The following is a 24,380-nucleotide window of genomic DNA, read 5'->3' as shown; positions in this document are numbered from 1 at the left end:
GCAATGGGTCTCCCAAACTGGTGAATCATTGCTTTCAAATCACTTACTGAGATCTTGCACCGTTTACTTTCTCACAGGGTCAATTAACTGGCTGAAAGCAGAACAAGGATTTTCAATCAAACTTTAATATTAGCAACGCCAGAATTGTAATTAGAAGATCATAGCAATACTTAACGGCAGCACCTTTGATTCAAGGTGATCACCAAAGAAAGTGTGTGCTCCCAAACATACAGGATCCAAGAGTGACATAGCCATCTACAACTGTTGAAGGAGATGGACTCCTATCTTAGCTGGAAGTGAGTTTAATAAATGGTTCGACTCTAGATTTTATACAATTATTCACAATACTCACTTTAATTCCAAACAGAACAGTTACTTTAATCAAACTGGTTTACCTGAGGACATAGCCAGCACGATGATTGGCACTGCTGAGTTACAGTGCCAGGGACCTGGGTGACTGACTGTAGGAGTCTCAGTGTTTCCGTGAGTTTCTGTTAGGAGCTCCAGTTTCCTCTCAGTCCAAAGATGTGCAGGTTAGCCAGATTGGTTATGCTAAATTGCCTAGACTTTCCAGGGATTTGCAGGGTAGGTGGATTAGTCATGGGAAATGCAGGATTTCAGCAATAGGGTGGGGAGGTGTGTTTGCATAGGCTGCTCTTCCCAGGGTTAGTGCAGACTTGATGGGCCAAATGGCCTCTATGTGCACAGTAGAGCTTCTATGATATGAGTGGCTTAGTCCTCAATCATCTCCATTTCTCTTACCGATCAAAGGTTTTACATAACACACATGGACTGCAGCCAATCTCCATGACTAAGTACAAACTAGTAAAATTTGACGTTACAGAACTCAGGGTTACTGAGAACTTACCTAATCATTAACTGAAACAATAGTTAACTGCTTTGCAACTGCTCAAACAGCAGTTATGAAGAATTATTGAGTTCAAAACAATCTCTTGCAATATGCTGCCAGACTTAATGACTTTCTCCAGCATCCTCAGTTTCTTTAACTAATATATGACAGTAATCGTCTATGATACAATACACTGAAGTGTCAATTTAGCTACTAAGGTTGCTTATTTTGTCACTAACTCTTTCTCAAGAGGCAGGGACTCTTAGCAAATAACTGCACATCCAAAATGACAGTGCTGGTCCCTTGGTAGACACTGGCTTAATATTCTACCAAACTTTAATATTGTAAGTTGTGAAGGATCATTCATTATAACACGTAGGCAGATCCTGAAGAACATATGAACTGAGACCTTGGAGAACAGCAGTTAGCCATTCAGCCTCTTCAGCCATTCAACTAGATCAGTAAGTAAAGAGTAAACTGTCGAAATAGAGGGGGGAAACCTCTTTAGGATTCTGAAACTTCAGAATTTTCTACCTGCAATGACCAAATATTGTCTGATATATACAGGTCTGGGACTAATGTGGGCGGCACGGTGGCACAGTGGTTAGCACTGCTGCCTCACAGCGCCAGAGATCCGGGTTCAATTCCCGCCTCAGGCGACTAACTGTGTGGAGGTTGCACATTCTCCCCGTGTCTGCGTGGGTTTACTCCGGGTGCTCCGGTTTCCTCCCACAGTCCAAAGATGTGCAGGTCAGGTGAATTGGCCATGCTAAATTGCCCGTAGTGTTAGGTAAGGGGTAAAGGTAGGGGTATGGGTGGGTTGCGCTTCGGCGGGGCGGTGTGGACTTGTTGGGCCGAAGGGCCTGTTTCCACACTGTAAGTAATCTAATCTAATCTAATACATTTTTTGATTCAGGGATGTGGGAATAGGGCAGGGCAGTTAAGACTATAGATTTATCCAAATCACACTAAATGGTGGAGAGGGCCATTGTGCACAGCTTTCTCCAGTTTTTATTTTGAATGGCTGATTGGCACCTCAACACTGTTTACCCATTTTTAGTCCACTGGCACCTTTACCAAACTAAAATCTATTGAATCCAGTTTTAAAGTCTCCAATTACCCACCACCTACAGGTCTTAAGATTTCCAGATTCCCTGTACACACATCGTAAAAAACAAGGAGCTTTGCTATTCTACTTTTAAACAGCCAAGGCCCCATTCCAAGATGATATCCTCTCATTCTTAATAAAAGACATTTTTAAACACCTCAATCAAATCAACCTTTGATCATCTATTCTTAAGAAAAAAACAAGGCAAGGATTCTAACAAAGTCCCCAACATCAATTCGATTTCTATTGTATCATCAAATTCGGGAAAGATAGCAAGTCACTTACAAATTCTCTCTTCACTCGTTCATAGGATGTGGGTATCATTAATAGGGCCAACAACTGTCACCCATCTCTATACACTTTGATCGGAGTGGCCTCCTTGGCCGTTTCAAAGAGTTAATCATATTGATTTGGGTCTGGAGTTACATGTAGACCTGACCAGGTAAGGACAGCAGATTTCCCTCCCTAAGGACATCAGTAAACCAGATGGGTTTTTACAATAATCGACAATAAGGGGAGGTAATGGCCTAGCGGTGTTATCACTGGATTGTTAATCCTGAGACCCAGGAAATGGGGACTTTGGTTGAAACCGCAGCACAGCAGTTGGTGGAACTTGAATTCAATAAAAATCTGGAATTAAGAGTCTATTTATGACCACAAAACAATTGTCAGGTTAAAAAAAAAACCCATCTGGCTCACTAATGTCCTTTAGGAAAGGAAACTGCTATCTTTACCTGGTCTGGCCCAGCTGACTCCAGATCCACAGCAATGTGGCTGACTGTTAACTACTCACTGGGCAATAAACGCTGACCTAGCCAGTGACACCCTCTTCCTGCGAATGAACTAAAGAAAAAGGTTTTAACTATCTCCATTACTTACATTAGCTTTCAATTCCAAATTTATTAATGAAATTTACTGTCGCTGTGGTGGAATTTGAACCCATAATCCCAGAGGCTTTAACTGCTGGATTTCTAGTCCAGTCATATTATCATTACCCACCAGCTCCCACATGACTAACAAACACACACACCTCTTAAACCACATGATTTCCTCTGGATTCGAGATGGCATGCTCCCTGATCTTCCTCACCATCAGAGCACTCTTCTTTACCGCCACATCGTATCTCTCACTCCGAGACAGAAAGTTCAGGTCTTCGTGTTGCAGCTCAGGATCATTAAGCGCGAGAGCTTCTAAAATGTAAAAGGAAAAGAGCTTAGGGAAATCAGCCTACAACATTACATCCAATCAACCTCCTCCCATTACAGATTTTGCCAAGCATAGGCTATGACGGTTCACTGTAGGGACTTCCAATCACTACAACGAGCAGAATTCGGTCATCTTATATTCTTGAGCAAAGCCCAATCTGTACTCAGTTTACACGCTAACCGCAATTGGGCTCTTGTGGCACAGTAGTAGCGACCCTATCACTGAGCCTAGGTTCAAGTCCCACCTGCTCCAGTAATATGTAATAACATTGAGCAGGTTGACTAGAACCCTGAATGCCCAACTCAAATGCAGCCTTAAAATAAGAGTTTAAACAGAGTTGTAGTGCAAAAGGATTGAAAAGTGTAGATACGCAAATCATTAAGAGTAGCAATGTACAATTTCTTTTTAGAAAAGAAAACTGAGGCTCACTTCCTGTGTAACTGAATTCTCAAGCAGAGAAATTATTTTCATATTAGAACATTGATTTACACTGCAGTTCTTAGGTTGTTTAAGAATGCCTTTATGAAAAGATTAAACACACCCTCAATCCTTTCAAAATTCTGCAAATTCCTTCCACATTTTTCATCACAGCCCTGTTAAAAGGGGTTTGAAAGATTTTCTTTTTGACAAGGCTAGCTAACGTAATAAACATTCAGGTGATTGGTGATGGGAAGCTATTTTAAGTTGCGAGGTAATCCTATAGGTGCAGCAACATGCCTGTTGAATATTTAAACACAATACTCAGGCAAGAGCGGGTCAGTGTAAGATCAAGATCAGCAGCTCCTTTTAGTGACACCAATACCTTTTCAGGCGTAACCCTTCACTACCTGCTTACTCAGTACACAGTTATTGAGTGTCTCAAAATCATCAAGTCATAAAGATCTACAGCACAGAAAAAGGACCTTTGGCGCATTGCAATGCAAGTCAAAAACAACTACCTAAGTATTCTAACACCGTTTTCCAGCACTTGGTCCGTGGCATCACAAGTTTACATCTATATACATCTTCAATGTCGAGGGTTTCTGCCTCTCCCACCCTTACAGGTAGTGAGTTCCACATTCCCACCAGCCTCCGGGTGAAAACATTTTCCACATATCTCCTCCAAACCTTCTGCCCCTTCCTTAAATCTATGCCCCTCAACACAGATCCCTCCATGAAGGGATAAAGGTTTCCAGTCATCGTCTGCCTGTTCACTGGCTGGAGCATCACCAACTCATTGCCTGGTCTGCCATTAAAACTCAGGCAGTAATTGGGATCACAGCTTCAGTCATTAGTTGTTGTTACTGAACTCAAGTGAACAAAGCTCAGCTTTATCACAGCTGCCATTCCACTACCTGCATCACCCTCACACCCATTCTTATTGTCTTTGGGGTTTCTTGTCTCTTCTCTCAGAGTTCCCAATCTGAAACAATCATTAGGTGCCAGAGATGACATGGGTGCAGGGTACTAAGATGGAGTCTTAAATAATGAGAGGTGTATGATGTTCAAGAATAGGAAAGTAGGTAAAGGTGGAGGTGTAACACTGGTAATCAAGGATGACATTAGAGATGATCTTGATTCAGGAAATCAGGGTGATGAACAGGTTTGGATGGAGATGAGAAATAGTAGAGCAAAGTCGTCACTGATGGGGATTGTCGACAGGCCCCTAATAGTAACTGCAATGTGGGACAATATAGAAGACAAAATACTGGGTGCTTGGGATGAAGGGACAGCAACAGAGACACTCATACAGCATGGAAACCGTTCATTCCACATATGAACCACCATGTGAGAGACAACGTTACCCCTCAGCTCCCTTTTAAATCTTTCTCCTCTCACCTTAAAATTATGCCTTCTAATTTTGGACACCCCTACCTTAGAGAAAAGACCTTTGCTATTCACCTTATTTATTACCCCACATGATTTTATAAACCTCTACAAGGTCACCCCTTAACTTCCCACACTCCAGTGAAACAGGTCCCAGCCTCTCCTTATAATTCAGACCCTCCAGTCCTGATAACATCCTTATAACTGCGGTCTCTTCATTCTAGAAGAATGACTTGGGAATGAATTAGTGGAGACTTACAAAATTACACAAGGGTTTGTTGGGTGCAAAGACTTCCACTTGTGAGCATGTCCATAACTAAGGCCACAAATAAATCAAATAATGAGTGCACAAGAAACCTCTACCCAGAGAGTGAATAGAATGTGGAAGCTGCTCCCACATGGAACTCTGGCAGTGACCAGCACAGAAATATTTATGGAGACAGTAAATGCAAGACAGGACCAGAAGACTACTTTGATGGGAGTGATGCAGTAAAGTGTGTGCAGCCCTCCAAGCTGACCATTATTGGTCTTGGCTCCACACCCAAGCATTCCACATTGTGCAAAGGAATTCACTGCATGGGCTGGATTGGCAAAAGGGGAGTTGCAAGCAGCAAACTCTGCCAATGGATGGCTAAGCCAATTCTTGGACCTCTTGGCAACCGACACCCTTGAGCTTGGAGAGGTTGACATTCCTCCTTCAGTATCAGTGGGACTGCTGCGCAATTTCTAGTTGCACCTCACTCCCAATCTTCAGCCAACCAGCACCAAAAGGAGGCCAGACAGATGAAGTGAGCTCTTCTTGGCTTTGCCTTTGGGCCTGTAAAAGATGGCTTGGCAGTGGACAGTCCTTAAACCTGACACCCTGTCCCTCTTCTGCTGTTGTTAAGTCTTTCATCTTTTAGAATGGGGTTGCAGGTTTCAGTTCATTAATATGTAAATTTTGAAGTCCGCCTTGGAGGCTAGTCACCCGAAGATCCCAGGACGAATGTCCCTGACCGCTGAAGTTTTCCCCCAACTGGGAGGGAACACCCCTGTCTGGTGTGCTGCCCAGCCTTCAGGACAACATCAACCACAACACCATATGACCCTGTCATGTCAACCACTGCAAGACGTGTCAGAGTGTCGACACAGATACCACCATTACCTGTAAGAATACCACCCCACCGTGTACTCAGCAGGTACTCACGTGACTCAGCCAACACAGTCTATCTTATATGCTGCAGGCAAAGATGCCCCAAGACATGGTACATTGGCGAGACCAAGCAGATGCTATGACAACGGACGAATGGACACCATGCAACAATCACCAGACAAGGGTGTTCCCTCCCAGTTGGGAAATACTTCAGCGGTCAGGGACATTCAGCCTCAGATCTTCGAGTGACCATCCTCCAAGGCGGACTTCAGGACAGGCAACAATGTAAAATGGCCGAGCAGAGGCTGATAGCCAAGTTCCGTGCCCATGGGGATGTCCTCAACCAGGACCTTGGGTTCATGTCACGCTGCACTATACACACACACACACACTCGTACACTCACACAGACCCTCTCTCATTAACACACACACACACCCGCGCAGACCCTCACAGGCTTATACTCATTCACACCCACTTTACCAAGCTTTCACACACATCAACACACTCTCACTCAAACATACGTCTATGTGGTGAATTTGTAGTTGCAGATACATTCTATTTTGCTCAAAAGATGCACAATCTGCAGGCGGTCAATACATGTGATATTTTGTAAATTCCACTTTGGAAATAGAACCAGTCTGATTCAAGATTGGGATACAGCCAGACTCTAACCTCACACATTTAATGCATTGTCTGAGCTGAGATATTACCTTTTTTTAAGATTAGATTTCCTACAGTATGGAAACAGGCCCTTCAGCCCAACAATCCACACCGACCTTCCAAAGAGTAACCCACCCAGACCCATTCCCTTACATTTACTTCTGACTACTGCACCTAACACTATGGACAATTTAGCACGACATATCTAGCCAACCTGCGCATCTGTGGACTGTGGGAGGAAATCCATGCAGACACAGGAAGAACATGCAAACTCCACACAGACAGTTGCCCGAGGCAGGAATCGAACCCGGGTCCCTGGCGCTGTGAGGCAGCAGTGCTTACCACTGAGCCACCGCGCTGCTCATTTTTAAAAAATATAAAACCTTAAGTTATCATGAGAAGGTGACTCAAAGGTAGTTGTGGAATTTACATATTAATTAGCCAAAACCTGCAACCCATTTTAGAAGATAAAGGACTTAACAACAATCCAGGTTTGTTCAGTATATCAATTCAGTTGCATGACACTGTCATCTTTTGCTATAAAGTCTGTGTCTTATGGTCTTATTCTCCACAACCACTTGATGGAGGAGCAACGCTCCAGAAGCTAGTGCTTCCAAATAAGCCTGTTGGACTATAACCTGGTGTTGAGTGATTTTTAACTTTGTATACCCCAGTCCAACACCTGTTCCTCCACATCATACACTAATCCCATTTACCTGAGCTGGATCCATAGCCTATTATGCTTTGGCATTTTAAGCGATCATCCAGATGCTTCTTAAATATTCTAAGAGTACCTGCCTCCACTACCCTCTCTGGCAGCACCTTCCATATTTCTACCACCCTCTGGGTTAAAAAAATTCTCAGATCTCCTCTAAACCACTTACTCCTCACCTTAAACTTATGCCATCTGTCTGAGATATTGCTAAGCTTGACCTCCCTTTATTCAGAAGCCAACAGTATAATTTTATCATCCTGTACAGTCAGGTACATTGTTCCTAACCTACTACCTTTGTAACTTACATAAAGGTTCTTTGTCAATGATTTCACTCACTGTGTATTTTAACAGAGGCAGGGTCAGTCATGTATTTAATGTGACTTCTGCCCCAGTTTTTTTAAACAGATTGTAGAGCTCAAGTTACAATGGCATAATCAAAGTGCTGACATTGAGGCATTCAAGCAAACATCTTGAGAACAATCTGCATACATCAAGAAGCCTTTAACAAGATGCTCCTAGCTTGACCTACATATGCTGTGTAGCAGATTCAAAGAATTTGATCAGTTTTCGGTAAAATACAAAATATTGCATTAACCAGAGTGTAGGAGACTGAAAATTGACCTCAGAGTTAGTGAGCGAAAAGGAATTACCAGGGTAGATATCGAGAAATTAGTTCTGTGGGGGAGAATCTAGACTAAGAGGACATGACAAAGTAGGAGCTATGAGTCCACCTCTTAGCCCTCTCATTACGACAAACAAACTTGTTCAGTCTTCCCAGACAATAACATCTCAACTCCAGCATCAACCTTGCACTTTCACTAGGAAAGTTTAAATCCTTTCTGTAAGACCATGACTTAGTATTGGACTGCATGGTCTAAGAAAGATTCTGTATAAGTGTACCTCAACAGTTATAACCAACAAAACTAAAATCTGCTATCTGGAATGCTTGGTGCTGGTTAATCAAATGTCTTGACTAACGCGAAGTTATATGATTCCAAACATGGATCATGGTGCTCGTCTTCCGAGGGGAAGCAACTGGACGATTAACAGGGCACCACTAAAACATTCACAACTGAACGGTCTTAACAAAGGATTACTGAACCTGAAACATTAACTCTGCTTTCACAGATGCTGCTAGACTTGAGATTCTCCAGCAATTTGAGTTTTTGAACCCTAACTAAAAACCACAATTCACACCACAACCACCAAGCCAGCTTTAGAACAAAAATGGATTATCAGTTTCATTATTGCTCCAAGCAGTAGCTGGGTCAGTTTTGGTTATACTAACGATTCTATTATTATTGTTGTTATAATGAGCTGTATTTTCTTAAAAACACATCATCTGAACATTTTAAAAAATGAAAGTCACAAGCTGCCAGAAAAGCTAGTTACTAGAGAACTCCAGTTAACAGTGGGCCAGGCAACACAAGATTTCATGTCATCGAGTCTCACATGCCTCCAATAAACATGCTGGACTCGCACCTTCAAGTATTGCCAACCACTCTTCTCAAAGTATTCTTTATACATAAAGATAATTTGAAACTTTCCAGACAAACGTGTAGAAGTTTCTCTCAATAACAATGTATAGCGTGGGAGGGAAAACACTGTTCTTGATCAAAACGTAAACAGTCGATAAGCCAAGAGAAAACACAGGAGAGTCACAGGCAGGGAGTAGAGGTTCTGCAGCTTTTTCAATACAGGAAGCAGGGAGTGAGCATGTATAGTCCAGATAACTATGGGAGACAGTGGGATCGATGACATCGTTGGGGCTGCTCCCTTCGCACAGACTGGAATGGGAAAATATTTTATCAATTTTGCTTCCAATTTGGACCTTGCTCTGACTCTTCTCAACATCTGTTTCCACATCTGGGAATAGTTTGGCTACTGATGTCCACTGCAAACTCACTGACTCCCACAGTTACCTGGACTAGACATCCTCACACTCTGCTTCCTATAGTGACTTCTTACCAATCTCCCCATTTTTCCATTTCATCAGTTCTGATGATGCCACCTTCCAAAAGGAAGCCTCTGAAAACACCAAATTTTTCCCTCAACTCTAGATCTCCCACCACCATGGTTGGCAGAGCCCTTAGCAGTATCTGACACGCTTCCTACACTTCTACCCCCGGCCCCTTATCTTCCCTCCCAAAACAATAGGGTTCCCTAGTTCTCACTTTCTGCATCACCAACATCTACATTCAAAAACATCATAAACTGTCACTTCCGCCACTTACTGCAGCATGCCACCAGACATCATCCCCTCCCTTTCCTTGTCAGCATTCCCTCCGAGACGTGCTTGTTTACTCAGGATAACTCCGCGGCACCTTCTTATACAATTTACCCATTTACTTCCTCCCTCCTCACTATCCAAGGCTCCAGAGTGTTTTACCTGCATTGCACTCAATCTAGTCTGTTGCCCTCACTGCGGTCTCCTCTACAATGGGGAGACGGAACATAGACAGGATGACTGCTTTGCAGAACACCCATGTTCAAGCCATAAATACAGACCTAAATTTACAAATGCCTGCCACTTCAACATACCACCGTGTTCCCTAGTCAAACATTTCAGTCTCAGGCTTATAGCAGTGTTTTAGCAAGACTTTGGTATAAGTTGGACGAACATTTCACCTTCCACATGGGGATATTGTAAACAACTTTAGAGGGTGAACATCTTTTTCCATACCTATTACCACCCATCCCAGCTCCTTTCAGTAACACCAACCCATGATCACCTAACTAGCTTATCCTCTTCTCTGGCTTACCATTTCCAATTCCTCTGTCTGACTACCTTTCTTCTCTGTCACTCTCTCTGGGCTCCCTCTCCACTTATCCACTCACTCCTTTTCTCTCCACCTCTTCTGAGCTGCTATCCACCTTGAAAAAGAGTCACTGGACTCAAGACCTTAATTCTGCTTCCTCTCCACAGATAAGGTAGACCTGCTCAGTTTCTCTAGCAGTTTTATGTTTTTTTAATATACGTAGCGAGTTTGTCAAAGATAGTGACAGCGTGGAGAGGTGTTATAACTGACCTTGGTCTTTGTGGAACAAAAACAGAAATTGCTGGAGTTTTATTTGCAATTTTGATTTTTGCTTCTGATTTCCCAGCATCTACAGTTCTTTGGATATTTGATCTTTGTGGAATGCGTATGAGACAACAGGTGTACAGACAGCTCTATATTATCATTTGAAAAGAAAAGCACTCATTACTCCACATGACTGACTTGTTACAATAATGCCAACAGCTCACTAGCTGTCGAAAGGCTACAGTTTCCAGTCAGCCTCAGAGCTCCTCTAACACAACAAAATCTTCCTTAGCGTCCTGCCGCCACCCTCACACACTCAAACATACACTCACAGTCCAGCATTTGGATGCGAGCATTAGAGATACAGTTAGTAAGTTTGCAGATGACACCAAAATTGGAGGTGTAGTGGATAGCGAAAAGGGTTACCTCAGATTACAACAGGATCTTAACCAGATGTGCCAATGGGCCGAGAAGTGGCAGATGGAGTTTAATTCAGATAAATGTGAGGTGCTGCATTTTGGAAAAGCACATCTTAGCAGGACTTTTACCACTTAATTGTAAGGTCCCAGGGAGTGTTGCTGAACAAAGATCAGTTGAGTACAGGAGTTGGGAGGTCATGTTGCGGCTGTACAGGACATTGGTTAGGCCACTGTTGGAATATTGCGTGGAATTCTGGTCTCCTTCCTATCGGAAAGATGTTGTGAAACTTGAGAGGATGTCACGGTGGCATAGTGGTTAGCACTGCTGCCTACAGCGCCAGAGACCCGGGTTCAATTCCCATCTCAGGCAACTGACTGTGTGCAGTTTGCACATTCACCCTGTGTCTGCGTGGGTTTCCTCCGGGTGCTCTGGTTTCCTCCCACAATCCAAAAATATGCAGGTTAGGTGAATTGGCCATGCTAAACTGCCCATAGTGTCAGGGGCAGGGGTAAGTGTAGGGGAATGGGTCTAGGTGGGTTGTGCTTCGGCAGGTCAGTGTGGACTTATTGGGCCGAAGGGCCTGTTTCCACACGGTAAGTAATCTAATCTAAAAAAGATTTAGAAGGATGTTGCCAGGATTGGAGGATTTGAGCTACAGGGAGAGGCTGCACAGGCTGGGGCTGTTTCCCCTGGAGCGTCGGAGACTGAGGGGTGACCTTACGAATAGGATAAATAGACAAAAGTCTTTTCCCTGGAGTCGGGGAGTCCAAAACTAGAGGGCATAGGTTAAAGGTGAGAGGGGAAAGATATAAAAGAGACCTAAGGGGCAACTTTTTCACACAGAGGGTGGTACGTGTATGGAATAAGCTGCCAGAGGAAGTGGTGGAGGCTGGGACAATTGCAACATTTAAGAGGCATTTGGATGGGTATATGAATAGGAAGGGTTTGGAGGGATATGGGCCGGGTGCTGGCAGGTGGGACTAGATTGGGTTGGGATATCAGGTTGGTGTGGACGGGATGGACCGAAGGGTCTGTTTCCACACTGTACATCTCTATAACATCCCTCCACACCTTGCTTGAACTTCAGCCTGCTCCTCCACCTCCCCCAATATTCCGCACCATTGCATCTTCCGTGCCAATACCTCCCTCTCTTTTCCCTAAGATGCCCCCCGACCCCCTCGGCCCTGATCCCAGATGAACCCCGTGTCCCGGGGAGAGTCTCTCTCTCTCTCCACCCGCCCCGGTTCTCTCACCGATCTCCCTCCGGCGTCGGGTTTTCTCGGCGCCTCCATCGAGAATGTGTGTCAGACCCTCTGTGAGGAAACTCGCCGATTCCCGCTCCTTCCGCAGCTCCGGGTTCATGGCGGAGGTCCCGAGCCTCCTGGGCCCACAATGCACCGCGGCCCGGCACGGGGCCCACAATGCACCGCGGCCCGGCACGGCCCCGCCCCTTCGTCTCCGTTCCTGCTTTCTCCAAGGCCAGTGCTTAAAGGGGCAATGTAAACGCAAGCAACGTGGGGACCACAGGAACGCTTAAAGGGGCAATATACACTCAAACTGCTGAATTTCTCCAGCACTTTCTGTTCTTGTCCTACTCTGATATGGTGCGAACCACAACAGCACTTTTTGGCACACTCATACATGAACCCCTTTCTGAAGAAATGGCATTCTGGCACTTTCACATTGTGTTTAAATTTTGCTACAATCCCAGATCTCCTGATTTTCTTCTTGGCTCCATGCAAACAACGATGATCACTGATGGGAGTGAGTCTGAATGGGATGCTCTTTAGAGTTAGGATTCAATGGGCCCAATGGCCTGCTTCCACACTGTAGGAATTCGATGAATCACTGCTGGTGCTGGAGTAGGGTAATAAATCCTCTTTTAGTTTATTATTTCTCAAGGAGGAAATTCTTTCCCAAAGGTTCAGTAATCTTTTACCAAGGGTATTGGAGGCTGGAATATTGAATATATCCAAGACTGAGTTAAACAGATTTTTCATTTCCAATGGAGTCAAGTGTCTTAGAATGTATCTTAAAATCCTTACAGTGTGGAAACAGGCCTTCTGGCCCAACAAGTCCACAGTGACCCTCCGAACAGTATTCCACCCAAACCCATTCTCCATTTGACCCTGACTAATGCACCTAACCTACACATCCCTGAACACTATGGGCAATTTAGTATGGCCAATTCACCCCTAACTAGCACACCTTTGGATTGTGGGGGAAACCAGAGCATCAGGAGGACACCCACGCAGGCATGGGGAGAATGTGCAAACTCCACACAGTCACCCATGGCTGGAATTGAACCCAGTCCCTGGCGCTGTGAAGCAGCAGTGCTAACCACCGAACCACCACGGATGTGGCTGGGTGTAGCAATAGGAAGGTCACAATCAACTCAACAATGATTTTATTGGTATGGAATATAAAATTCTGGATTAGAGTGGTGCTGGAAAAGCTCAGCAGTTCAGGCAGCATCTGAGGAGCAGGAAAATCAACGTTTCGGGCAAACGCCCTTCATCAGGAATATAAAAGCCAAGTGATTTTGATAAACCTATATAAAACAATCCAACCTACTGTGACTGTGGTTTCCAATTATAGATACCCAAAAGATGCGAGGGGGGAATAGGGCACACAGAATAAGGCAAGGACTAGCACCTATGATTTCTCTCAACAGTTCTGATCCCAGGATAGTGAGACCATCTGATTCAGAAATGTAGAATCTGTCATTTGCATAATTCTCCCTTGCATCCCCAAATTTGGATTATTCCTGTATGTTGTTCAGGAATAGGTGAGGAGGGAGACTTGGCTTTTTATCCACCGGGAGAAAGTGAGGACTACAGATGCTGGAGATCAGAGTTGAAAAGTGTGGCACTGGAAAATCACAGCGGGTCAGGCAGCATCTGAGGAGCAAGAGAGTCGACATTTCAGGCATAAGCCATTCCTGGGCTTATGCCATTCTTCTGCTCCTCTGATGTTGCCTGAACGGCTGTGTTTTTCCAGCACCACACTTTTAAACTTGTTACCCACTGCCCCAACAGTCACAACAAAGCTTTTTATTTCATAGCTGGCACAATTCAATTGTTAGCGACTCCACTACAATGGGAAAAAGACCTTGGCTGTTTGCCCTATCCACACCCCTCAGGATTTATAATACTCTATAAGGTCTACCCTCAACCCCCAACAATCTAGGGAAAATAACCCCAGCCTATTCAGCATCTCCCTATAGCACAAACCCACCATCCCAGCAATATACTTGTGAATCTTTTCTGCACCCTCTCAGGTTTAACAACCAGAATTGAACTCAGTATTCCAAAAGTGGCTTGACCAATGTCCTGTACAGCTGCAACTTGACCTCTCAACCCTTATACTCAATGCACTAACCAATAAAGGCAAGCGTACCAAATGCCTTCTTCACTACCCTGTCTATCTGTGACTCCATCTTCAAGGAATTGTGAGCCTGCTCACCAAGGTCTCTTTGGCAACACTCCCCAGGACCCTACCAGTAAGTGTGTAAGTCCTGCCCTGATCTGCCTTGCCAAAACACATCATATCATGTTTATCTAAACTAAACTCCACCTGCCACTATCTTTGAGTTCTCAGTGAATGTTTGCTTTCCCAATTTCTTTTTTTACTAGGCACTGTTTCCAAGAGGCTAGAAGAAATTCAAGGGCTCATGCCCGAAACGTCGATTCTCCTGCTCCTTGGATGCTGCCTGACCTGCTGTGCTTTTCCAGAAACACATTTTCAGTTCTGATCTCCAGCATCTGCAGTCCTCACTTTCTCCATTTCTCTTCTATGTCTAGCTCCATTGTCTTTCTAAGCTGAAACCTTTAAGCAGTCTCTTAGCAGTTATTTTAACGTCTCATTTGTGCAATATATCATACAAGTATGAACTAAAAAGGACATGTGAATGGGTGTGTCCTTTCTAACCAAATCCTTTTTGTGCACTAAAGTGTCCAGAGCCACATATGTATTGATCTTCCACTATTTATTCATCTATTACCTTGAACTTACATGTACTGGCTACATTTCTCAATCTCATTGTTAGTGAGGCCTCACTTGGAATACAGTATTGTGTACAGTTCTGGTCGCCCCATTACAGGAAGGATGTGGAAGCATTGGAAAAGGTGCAGAGGAGATTTACCAGGATGTTGCCTGGTATGGACCAGAGGACTGATGAGGAAAGGCTGAAGGACTTGGGTCTGTTCTCATTGGAGAGAAGAAGACTAAGATTATCAGAGGATTAGATAGGGTAGACAGTGAGAATCTTTTTCCTAGGATGATGACGTCTGCTTGTATGAGGGGGCATAACTGCAAATTGAGAGGTGATAGATTTAAGACAGATAGATGTCAGAGGCAGGTTCTTTACTCAGAGAGTGGTAAGGGCATGGAATGCCCTGCCTGCCAATGTAGTTAACTCAGCCACATTAGGGAGATTTAAACAATCCTCAGATAAGCACATGGATGATGATGGGATAGTGTAGGGGATGGGCTTAGATTAGTTCACAGGTCGGCGCAACATCAAGGGCCAAAGGGCCTGTTCTGTGCTGTATTGTTCTATGTTCTATGTTCATTCAGAAATTATCAACAGGTTTACCTGATTATTGTGTCAGTCTCTGAAATTCACATCAGTGGACCTGATAATTTGACTTTGGCTGAAAGTGTAAGCTGAACTTTTCAAAAACTATGTCTGGGTTTCAATTATCACCATTGCCCATATCCCAGGTATTGTAAAAACCACATTGCTGGCGCCATCTTATGATTCCAAATATTCAAAATAGTATGACAATAGCTGTGGTTTCTGTTACTGTTTCCTTTGTTGGGTGGGGAAACTGAGGAAGGGAATAATGGTTCCCAGTTGAAGCAGTCCATGTCCAAACACAGCAGGATCTGGACAATGTGGGATGTTGGTAAAGTAGTGTTACTTCTGCAATTGTAATTACTTATGCAAGGTAAATGAACTCACACCAGTGTGTAATTGTTTCAACTAAGAGCTGAGTCAACAAGAATGCAAACGATGTGGAGGAAATACATAATTGTTTTTGTATTAGTTAAAATTGTATGCAAGAATGAAACGTGACTGCAAAACAATGTTAGATGTTACACACAAATAGATAAGGTGCTGTGAGGATGTAGGTTAAGCCAGATATGCTTGTACAAGCAGTAATTATAAGCATCTGTTTCCCACTTTTACAGAAACACAGGAACAAACCCCAATTAAAAGGGTCATAAGGATCAGTATGGTAGAGGAAGGTACAGATGGAGGGAGTAGATAATGGTGAAGAAAGGATATGCCTAACAATGACCCACAGCGGGATGAGGTCAAACGGCCTTGTGAGGCCAGAAATAAGCATTTTGTCACAGACAAGGCCAGATAAGGCAAGAGATAAACAGGAGTAATGGGTGCCGGTCTTAGGGAAGTGGAAGATGTAAACAGGAGAGGAGCAATGGGATAAAAAAATTACATAAATATCGTGTATTAGTTGAATTCGGTGTGTGTGTCCCTGCCTTGTAGACAGTGGACATCACATCCTCTTGCAAGAGTAAAATAAAGGACACTACTGATTCAGATTTTGTCTCGGACTGAAATTATTGAAGTTTTGTTTCTCACAACAATATCAAGGCTTGGATTGAAAAACTGTTCACTGTCTCTCCATACATGTAACAATAATAATTGAAATCAAATCAAGTCAAATCAAACATCCGTGCCACACAAGTGCCAGACAATGACCATTTCCAACAAGAGAGAATCTAACCACAGTCCCTTGACATTCAATGGTGTCACCTCATTGAAACCCCCACTGTCAATATCCTGGGGGGTACCATTGACCACAACCTGAACTTGAGGTAAAAACAATGACTGCAGATGCTGGAAATCAGATTCTGGATTAGTGGTGCTGGAAGAGCACAGCAGTTCAGGCAGCATCCAAGGAACTTCCTGGATGCTGCCTGAACTGCTGTGCTCTTCCAGCACCACTAATCCACAACCTGAACTTGACTCTCCATATAAATGCAGTCGTGATCTTGATCCTCACTTTGGGCAACCCTGCCTTATAGGTATGTTATGTTAAATCTGGCATTTTCAGAAATAAGGACAGCAGTTTTTAGGTACTTCCAAATTTCAGATTGGTAGGCTGAGGCTGTGCATAGTTTGGTCAATCTAGGACAGGTGGGGTCAAGGGTCATTTGGAGCATGGGAAAGAGTCAAGGGCAAAGTGATGAAGTGAACACCTCTGGAGCCACACCGTTCCAGTGAAGTCATTACCAAATTACCCAGGCAAGCTATTTTTTAAAAAAAATCTTATTCAATTAAAATTGATGCAAAAAGTGACCGGTTTTCAGATAACTCCGATTGCTAAGGTGCTAGGTTGGAGGTTGCCTGCCAGTGACACTTTCAGTTATAATAAAAATCTATCACTGTTAAAATGAACAAATTCCATTTGCATTAGAAATTATAAAATTTCTAGTTGTCTTTGCATGTGGAAGTAATTGCTACTTTCACTCCTGAAATTATGGCACGCCACAGTCTGTTCATGTTCACTGTATTAAAATTTATCAAGAAATCTCAAGAGTGCAATTGAAGGAAATGTATTGGATGTACCAAGGAATTGCCATTTTATCATGTGCCTCAAGAAGACTTACAAAAGTTGAACGAGTTTAAAGTTATGGAAGGCAATGGCTCCCCATTGATGTGGAGAGTTGGGTGGGGAAAGGGGTGGGGAGGACAGTGCACCGAACAAGAAGAGGGTTCAGTGTATTTTAAGCTGCATAAAGCATAGAATACACATAGATTAGTACGGCACAGGAACAGGCCCTTCGGCCCACGATGTTGTGCCTAATGTGATGTCAAATTAAACTAATCCCTGCTGCCTGCCCTTGGTTCCATATCCCTCCATTCCTTCCATATTCATGTGCTTACCTGAAAGTCCCTCAAATGCCTCCATCATACCTGCCTCCAACACCAAAACTGGCAGCACACTCCAGACTCCTGCTACTCTATGTGTGAAAAACTTGTCCCTCACATCTCCTTTGAACTTTCCCCTTCTCACCCTAAATGCATGCTCCCTAGTATTAGATACTTCAACACTAGGAAAAAATTTCTGACCGTCAACCCTATCTATGCATCTCATAATTTTATAGACTCAAATCTCCTCTCAGCCTCCACCACTCCAAAGGAAACAACCTGAGTTTTTTCTTGCCTCTGTGGGCAGAGAAATGGCAGATGGAGTTCAGCCTGGGCAAATGCGAGGCAATGCATTTTGGAAGATCCAATTCAAGAGCAGACTATACAGTAAATGGAAAAGCCATGGGCAAAATTGATGTACAGAGAGATCTAGGTGTTGAGGTCCATTGTTCCCTGAAGGTGGCAATGCAGGTCAATAGAGTGGTCAAGAAGGCATACAGCAGGCGTTCCTTCATCGGATGGGGTTTTGAGTACAAGAGTTGGCAGGTCATGTTACAGTTGGATAGGACATTGTTCGGCCACATTTGGAATACTATGGAATTTCTGGTCACCGTAATACCAAAAGGATGTGGATGTTTTGAAGAGGGTGCAGAGGAGGTTCACCAGGATGTTACCTGGTATGGAGGGCGTTAGCTATGAAGAGAGGTTGAGTAGATTAGGATTATTTTCATTAGAAAGATGGAGGTTGAGGGGGGACCATTTACAAAATCATGAGAGGTATAGACAGGGTGAATAGCAAGAAGCTTTTCCCCAGAGTAGGGGACTCAATTACTAGAGGTCAAGAGTTTAAAGTGAGAGGGGTAAGGTTGAAGGGAGATATGCGTGGAAAGTTCTTTATGTAAAGGGTGGTGGTTGCCTGGAACACGTTGGCAGCAGAGGTGGTAGAGGTGGGCATGTTAGTGTCATTTAAGATGTACCTAGACAGATACATGAACTGGCAGGGAACAAAGAGATACAGATCCTTAGAAAATAGGCAACAGGTTTAGATAGAGAATCTGGATCAGCGCAGGCTTAGAGGGCCAAAGGGCCCGTCCCTGTGCTGTAATTTTCTTTGCTCTTTGTTCTCTCCTCATAGGTCATACCTTCTAATCTAGGCAGCGTCTTGGTAAACCTCTTCTGCATCCTCTCCAAAGCTTCTACATCCTTCCTGTAATATGGCAATCAGAACTGAATTCAATACTCTAAGTGTGGCCGAACCAAGGTCTTATAAAGCTGCAACATACCATCCTGATTGTTATACTCAATTCCCTGACCAATAAAGGCAAGCACGCCATATGCCTTCCTTACCATCCTATCTACTTGTGTGACCACTTTCAGGGAGCTATAGACTTGAACCCCAAGATATCTCTGTACATCAATGCTGTTCAGAGTTCTGCCATTAACTGTATGCTTTTCTTCAACATTTGATTGCCCAAAGTCTACCACCTCACACTTACCCAGATTAAGCTCCATGTACCATTTCTCTGCCCATATCTGCAACTGATCTATATCGCACTGTATCCTTTGACAACTTCCTACACCATCCACAACTCCACCTAAAGTTGTAGTTAACACTATGCCCAAGATAGCTTTGCTGAGATTTTGTGCAATGCTCCATTTACAGAATGGAGTTGTGACTTGATGCAGGAGGAATGGTATCCAAATTTGATGATGAAATGAAATGAAAGGCGATGACAAACAGTGAGGGAGAATGCAGCACAGCAATGACATGATTCCAGAGTGGGCAGATAGGAGGCAGGTGCAGTTTAACACTAAGGATGTCTTCTGTAGATAACCCAAATGATAAAGTTCTTTACAAACAGGAAAGATCTAGAAAATCATAGCCAGGGGTAAGGCTTATCGCACAGGGGATTGAAATTAAAGGAATTTCAGGGGCTGTGATTGTAAAATTACTTTAAGTCTATTCACAAACCCCCATTCTCTGCTGTTGAGGAAATAAGTGTAAATCAATGACAGCAGTGGCATAGTTGGTAACATCTGGTATTCAGGATCACAAGTTTCCATCCTCAAGTCTCATGTCAAAGCTAGGATACAAAATGCCTGGCTGGCAGTCTCATGTAGCGCTGAGGGGTGTTACATTGTCAGAAGTGCTGTCTTACAGATCAGATGTAAAACTGAAGTTCTGTTCACCAATCAGGAGGCTGGATCTCAACAAAAATCTTCTGGTACTATTATGAAGAGAAGCAGGGGAGATCTTGTGGCGATTTAGCCAATATTTTGGGATCTATGTTAATGGATCCCTCAAAGTTGCCACCAGGGTTGATAGGATTGTTAAGAAGGCGTACAGTGTGACTTTCATTAGCAGAGGGATTGAGTTTAAGAGCCATTAGGTTATGCTGCAGCTCTGTAGAGTGCTGGTTGGACCACACTTGGAGTATTGTGTTCAGTTCTGGTCACCTCATTGTAGGAAGGATGTGGAAGTTTTAGAGAGGGTGCAGGGGGTTAACCACAAGGCTACATGGACTGGAGGGAGATCTTATGAAGAAAGATTGAGAGAGCTAGGGCTTTTCACATTGGAGCGAAGAAGGATGAGAGGTGACTTGATAGAGGTGTACAAGATGATGAGAGGCATAGAAAGAGTGGATAGCCAGAGAACTTTTCCCAGGGTGGAAATGGCTATCATCAAGGAACGTAATTTGAAGGTGATTGGAGGAAGGTTTAGGGCAGATGTCAGGGGTAGGTTCTTCATAAAGAGAGTATTGTGTGCGTGGAATGTACTGCCAGCAGTAGTATTAGAGTCAGATACATTATGGACATTTAAACATCTCGTAGATAGGCACATGAATGAGAGTCAAATGTAAATTAATCTGATCTTAGAGTACGATAAAAGGTCGGCACAACATTGAAGGGTGAAGGGCCTGTACTGTGCTGTCCTGTTCTATGCTCTATATTCTATTTGTTCTGCAATTTAGCATTGGCCCCAGATACCAAACCTTCCTTTGGGATTGTGTGCCCCACAATTGGAGCCAATGCCAAGGAAGTTCCCTCTGTGCCTTTTGGAATGGTAACAGAGGTGCTTCTGAATAGGCTGCTTTTGCAGGCTCTCCACCTCACTGTTGTTCTAGATTTTCCTTTCTCTGTTTTCTAGCAGAAAGTGAGCACTGCAGATGCTGGAGAGGCAGAGTCGAAAACTGGCACTGGAAAAAGCACAACAGGTCAGGCAGCATCTGAGGAGCAGGAGTGTCAATGTTTTGGGTATAAGCCCTTCATCAGGAATGTGGAGGGGAAGGGAGCTGAGAGATAAATAGAGGGTTGAGGATGGGGTTGGGGGAAAGGGCAGGTGAAATGGCAATAGGTGGATGTAGGTAGGAGGTGATTCTGATAGGATAGACAATAGACAATAGGTGCAGGAGTAGGCCATTTGGCCCTTCAAGCCTGCAAGACCATTCATTATGATCATGGCTGATCATCCACAATCACTATCCTGTTCCTGCCTTATCCCCATAACCCTTGATTCCACTATCTTTTAGAGCTCTATCCAACTCTTTCTTGAAAGTATCCAGAGAATTGGCCTCCACTGCTTTCTAGGGGAGAGCATTCCATGCACCCACCACTCTCTGGGTGAAGATGTTACTCCTCAACTCTGTTCTAAATGGCCTACCCCTTATTTTTAAACTGTGTCCTCTGGTTCTGGACTCACCCATCAGCAGAAACATGCTTCCTGCTTCCAGAGTGACCAATCCTTTAATAATCTTATAAGTCTCAATCAAATCCCCTCTCATCCTTCCAAACTCAAATATATACAAGCCCAGTCGCTCCAATCTTTCAACATATGATAGTCCCGCCATTCCGGGAATTGACCTCATGAACCTACACTGCACTCCCTCAATAGCCAGAATTTCCTCCTCAAATTTGGAGACCAAAACTGCACACAATACTCCAAGTGCGGTCTCACCAGGGCCCTGTACAGCTGAAGAAGGACCTCTTTGCTCCTATACTGCTTGCTGCATCTGTTGCTCTTCATGTGGTCTCCTCTATATCAAGGAGACCAAGCGCCAACCCACTGAGTTCAGGGAACATCTCCGGTCTGCATGCACCAAACAACCCCACCACCCTGTGGTCTACTTTCTGACTTATCTCCATGATCTGTAATGCTGGACATTTTATTTCTTTGTTTTTCTATTTCTATTTTCCTAAGAACTTGTACTGAAGAATCTGTACCGAGGTACTTTGTACTTAAGATGGTACTGTAAGTGGTGATTTGTAAACTTTTCACTATGTTCATTTGAGTACGTGTCAATAAAGCAAATTCAATTTAATTCAATTCCTCACCTTTATCCCCTGTTCAAATGTATCTAGAGACCATTAGGCAACACAGGGGTTGGAGTGTGTACTGATTGTAATGAAGTTGGTCAGGTGGACCTCATAGAATATGAGTTCTTTGATTGGGGCTGTGAACCTGTAACAATCAGGGAACGCTGGCTGACAGATATAAGCTGGAGTATTCCTCGTGGGTCTGCTCTTGGGCCTGGCCAAACTGGCCATCAACAGGTCCAGGCAACGGGCCGTGGAGGGGGTCGTTAGGGCCGACTGCCTTCCCCTCTTCCGGGGTTACGTTAGAGCCCGGGTGTCCTTGGAGAAGGAGCACACGGTGTCCACCAACACCCTGGAGTCGTTCAGGGAGAGGTGGGCGCCGCAGGGAGTGGAGTGTATTATTTCTCCCTCCAACTCTATTTTGATTTAGTCCCTACCCTCCCCTTCACTGTTTTGATCACACAGCATTGCCCTTTGATGTGAAGGGCAGTGCTTGTCACTGGCCACTCAGGTGTTTTCCTATCTTCCTGGTGGTGGAAATTGAATAAAGATTCGTGCACCTTGTGTCTTTCACTGTGTCTCGCACCTGCACACACACACCGTGGGTGCTGGGGAAAAAATAAGCACTACCGCAGTTAGGCGGTAGTGTGGGAGTAAAGAAAGAAAAAAAAGAAGAAAAAAAGAAAAGAAATAGAAAAAAAAGAAGAAAAAAAAAGCTGGAGTGTTCAGACTGTGTAGGTTCACAGACTTCCAGCCCAAATGCCTGTTCTGTGGAGTCCTGGACCATGTATAAATTCGGTGTGAGGGTTTGCACTCCCTTTTTTATTTTCTTCAAAACTTTCTCATCTGTTTTTGGTTGCACATCAGCCCCACACTCCTGATCTTTGGGTATCCGGTGCGGAGGGGGGAGCGTAGGTCAGAGGATCTTCTCGTGGGTCTGCTTCTGGGTCTGGCCAAACTGACCATAAACAGGCCCAGGCAGCGGGTTGTGGAGGGGGTCGTTATGGCCGATTGCCTGCCCCTCTTCAGTGGTTATGTCAGAGCCCGGGTGTCTCTGGAGAAGAAGCACGCGGTGTCCACCAATACCCTTGAGCTGTTCAGGTACCGCAGGGAGTGGAGTACATTATTTCCCCCTCCAACTCTATTTTGATTTAGTCCCTGCCCTCCCCTTCACTGTTTTGATCACACAGCATTGCCCTTTGATGTGAAGGGCACTGCTTGTCACTGGCCACTCGGGTGTTTCCTTTCTTCCTGGTGGCGGAAACTGAAGAAAGATTTACACACTTGTCGTTGTGCACCGTGTCTGACACTTGCACACACACGACATGGGTACTGGGGAAAAATAAGTACTACCGCAGTTAGGTGGTCATGTGGTAAACTAGAAAAAGAAAACAAAAGAACATGAGTGTCAGACATCCTGTTCACTAAACAATAAGGTTCTGTCCATTCTGAGAGCTGGCTCTGAGGGAGCTGGGTCAGTGACAAGGATGCTCCACATGTAAATAAAGGGTGACTTGATGATGGGATACCGCCCTCTATGGGGTTATTTCTGAATGTATCATCACCTCCAGAAATAACAGTTTAATTTCACCTTGATAAGTTTTCGTTACAGTTCTGTCAGTTTCCATGAAGTGTGTGAATGTTACAATGCCCTAGCGAACTTGTTTAACATCTTTTTTAAAACAATAGAAAACCCCTTTCTGTCCAAGACGAAAAGGCATCTGACTGCAACACAGGTGATTTGCAAACCCAATTCCACATTAACAGACAATCCCCATTTCCAATGCCTTACTGAAAATGGCAAGTTGACAGGTAACTGCAAAGGAATTGTCAAGGTGGAATGATGTGAGCCATCTTGCTGAGAGACAATAGCAGGTTTCTACTCCAGACAGCCGCTGCCACTCCCCAAGGGGATCTGTTCAAGGGCACCTTACTGGAAACACATTAGCACACTACAATCTACAGCCAAGAGGGAGACAGTCTGAGCTTGTGTGGGAATACTTTGACTATGACTTTATAGAAACGTAGAAACTAGAAGCAGGCCACGACCACTTGAGTCTTCTCTGCTATTCAGTATGATCGTGACTGATCCTAGATCTCTGTGTGAGCTTCCAATGCTGACAATAGAAACTTCTAGATCATGGTCAGACACTGCATCACGGAGAGGTTCACAAGTATGCATTAGAGTTGACTGTCTCTTCCAGACTAGAAAAGATGGACTCCAGATTCAGTGTTCCCATG

General features: G+C 44.1%; 1 protein-coding gene across 3 annotated transcripts in view; it reads right to left on the bottom strand.

The window, feature by feature from the left end:
* Window positions 1–12,333, bottom strand: part of acox1 (acyl-CoA oxidase 1, palmitoyl) — a 53,423-nt gene extending 41,090 nt beyond the window's left edge. For 2 of the 3 annotated variants that reach the window (XM_072558180.1, XM_072558179.1), the window contains exons 1-2: window positions 12,175–12,333; window positions 2,989–3,148 (exon numbers count right to left, since the gene is read on the bottom strand). In XM_072558180.1, coding sequence (XP_072414281.1) covers window positions 2,989–3,148; window positions 12,175–12,283 — 269 coding nt within the window. In that variant the 5' untranslated portion in view covers window positions 12,284–12,333. Of the gene's footprint in view, window positions 1–2,988; window positions 3,149–12,174 lie in introns of those variants that run through there. The other variant, XM_072558182.1, reaches the window with a different exon arrangement.
* Between the last annotated feature and the right edge of the window lie 12,047 nt (window positions 12,334–24,380).

The sequence above is a fragment of the Chiloscyllium punctatum genome, chromosome 39 (genome assembly GCF_047496795.1).
Source record: "Chiloscyllium punctatum isolate Juve2018m chromosome 39, sChiPun1.3, whole genome shotgun sequence".
NCBI lineage: Eukaryota > Metazoa > Chordata > Chondrichthyes > Orectolobiformes > Hemiscylliidae > Chiloscyllium > Chiloscyllium punctatum.
The sequence above is the reverse complement of the archived record's forward strand: the minus strand, read 5'-3'. Positions and strand labels throughout refer to the sequence as shown.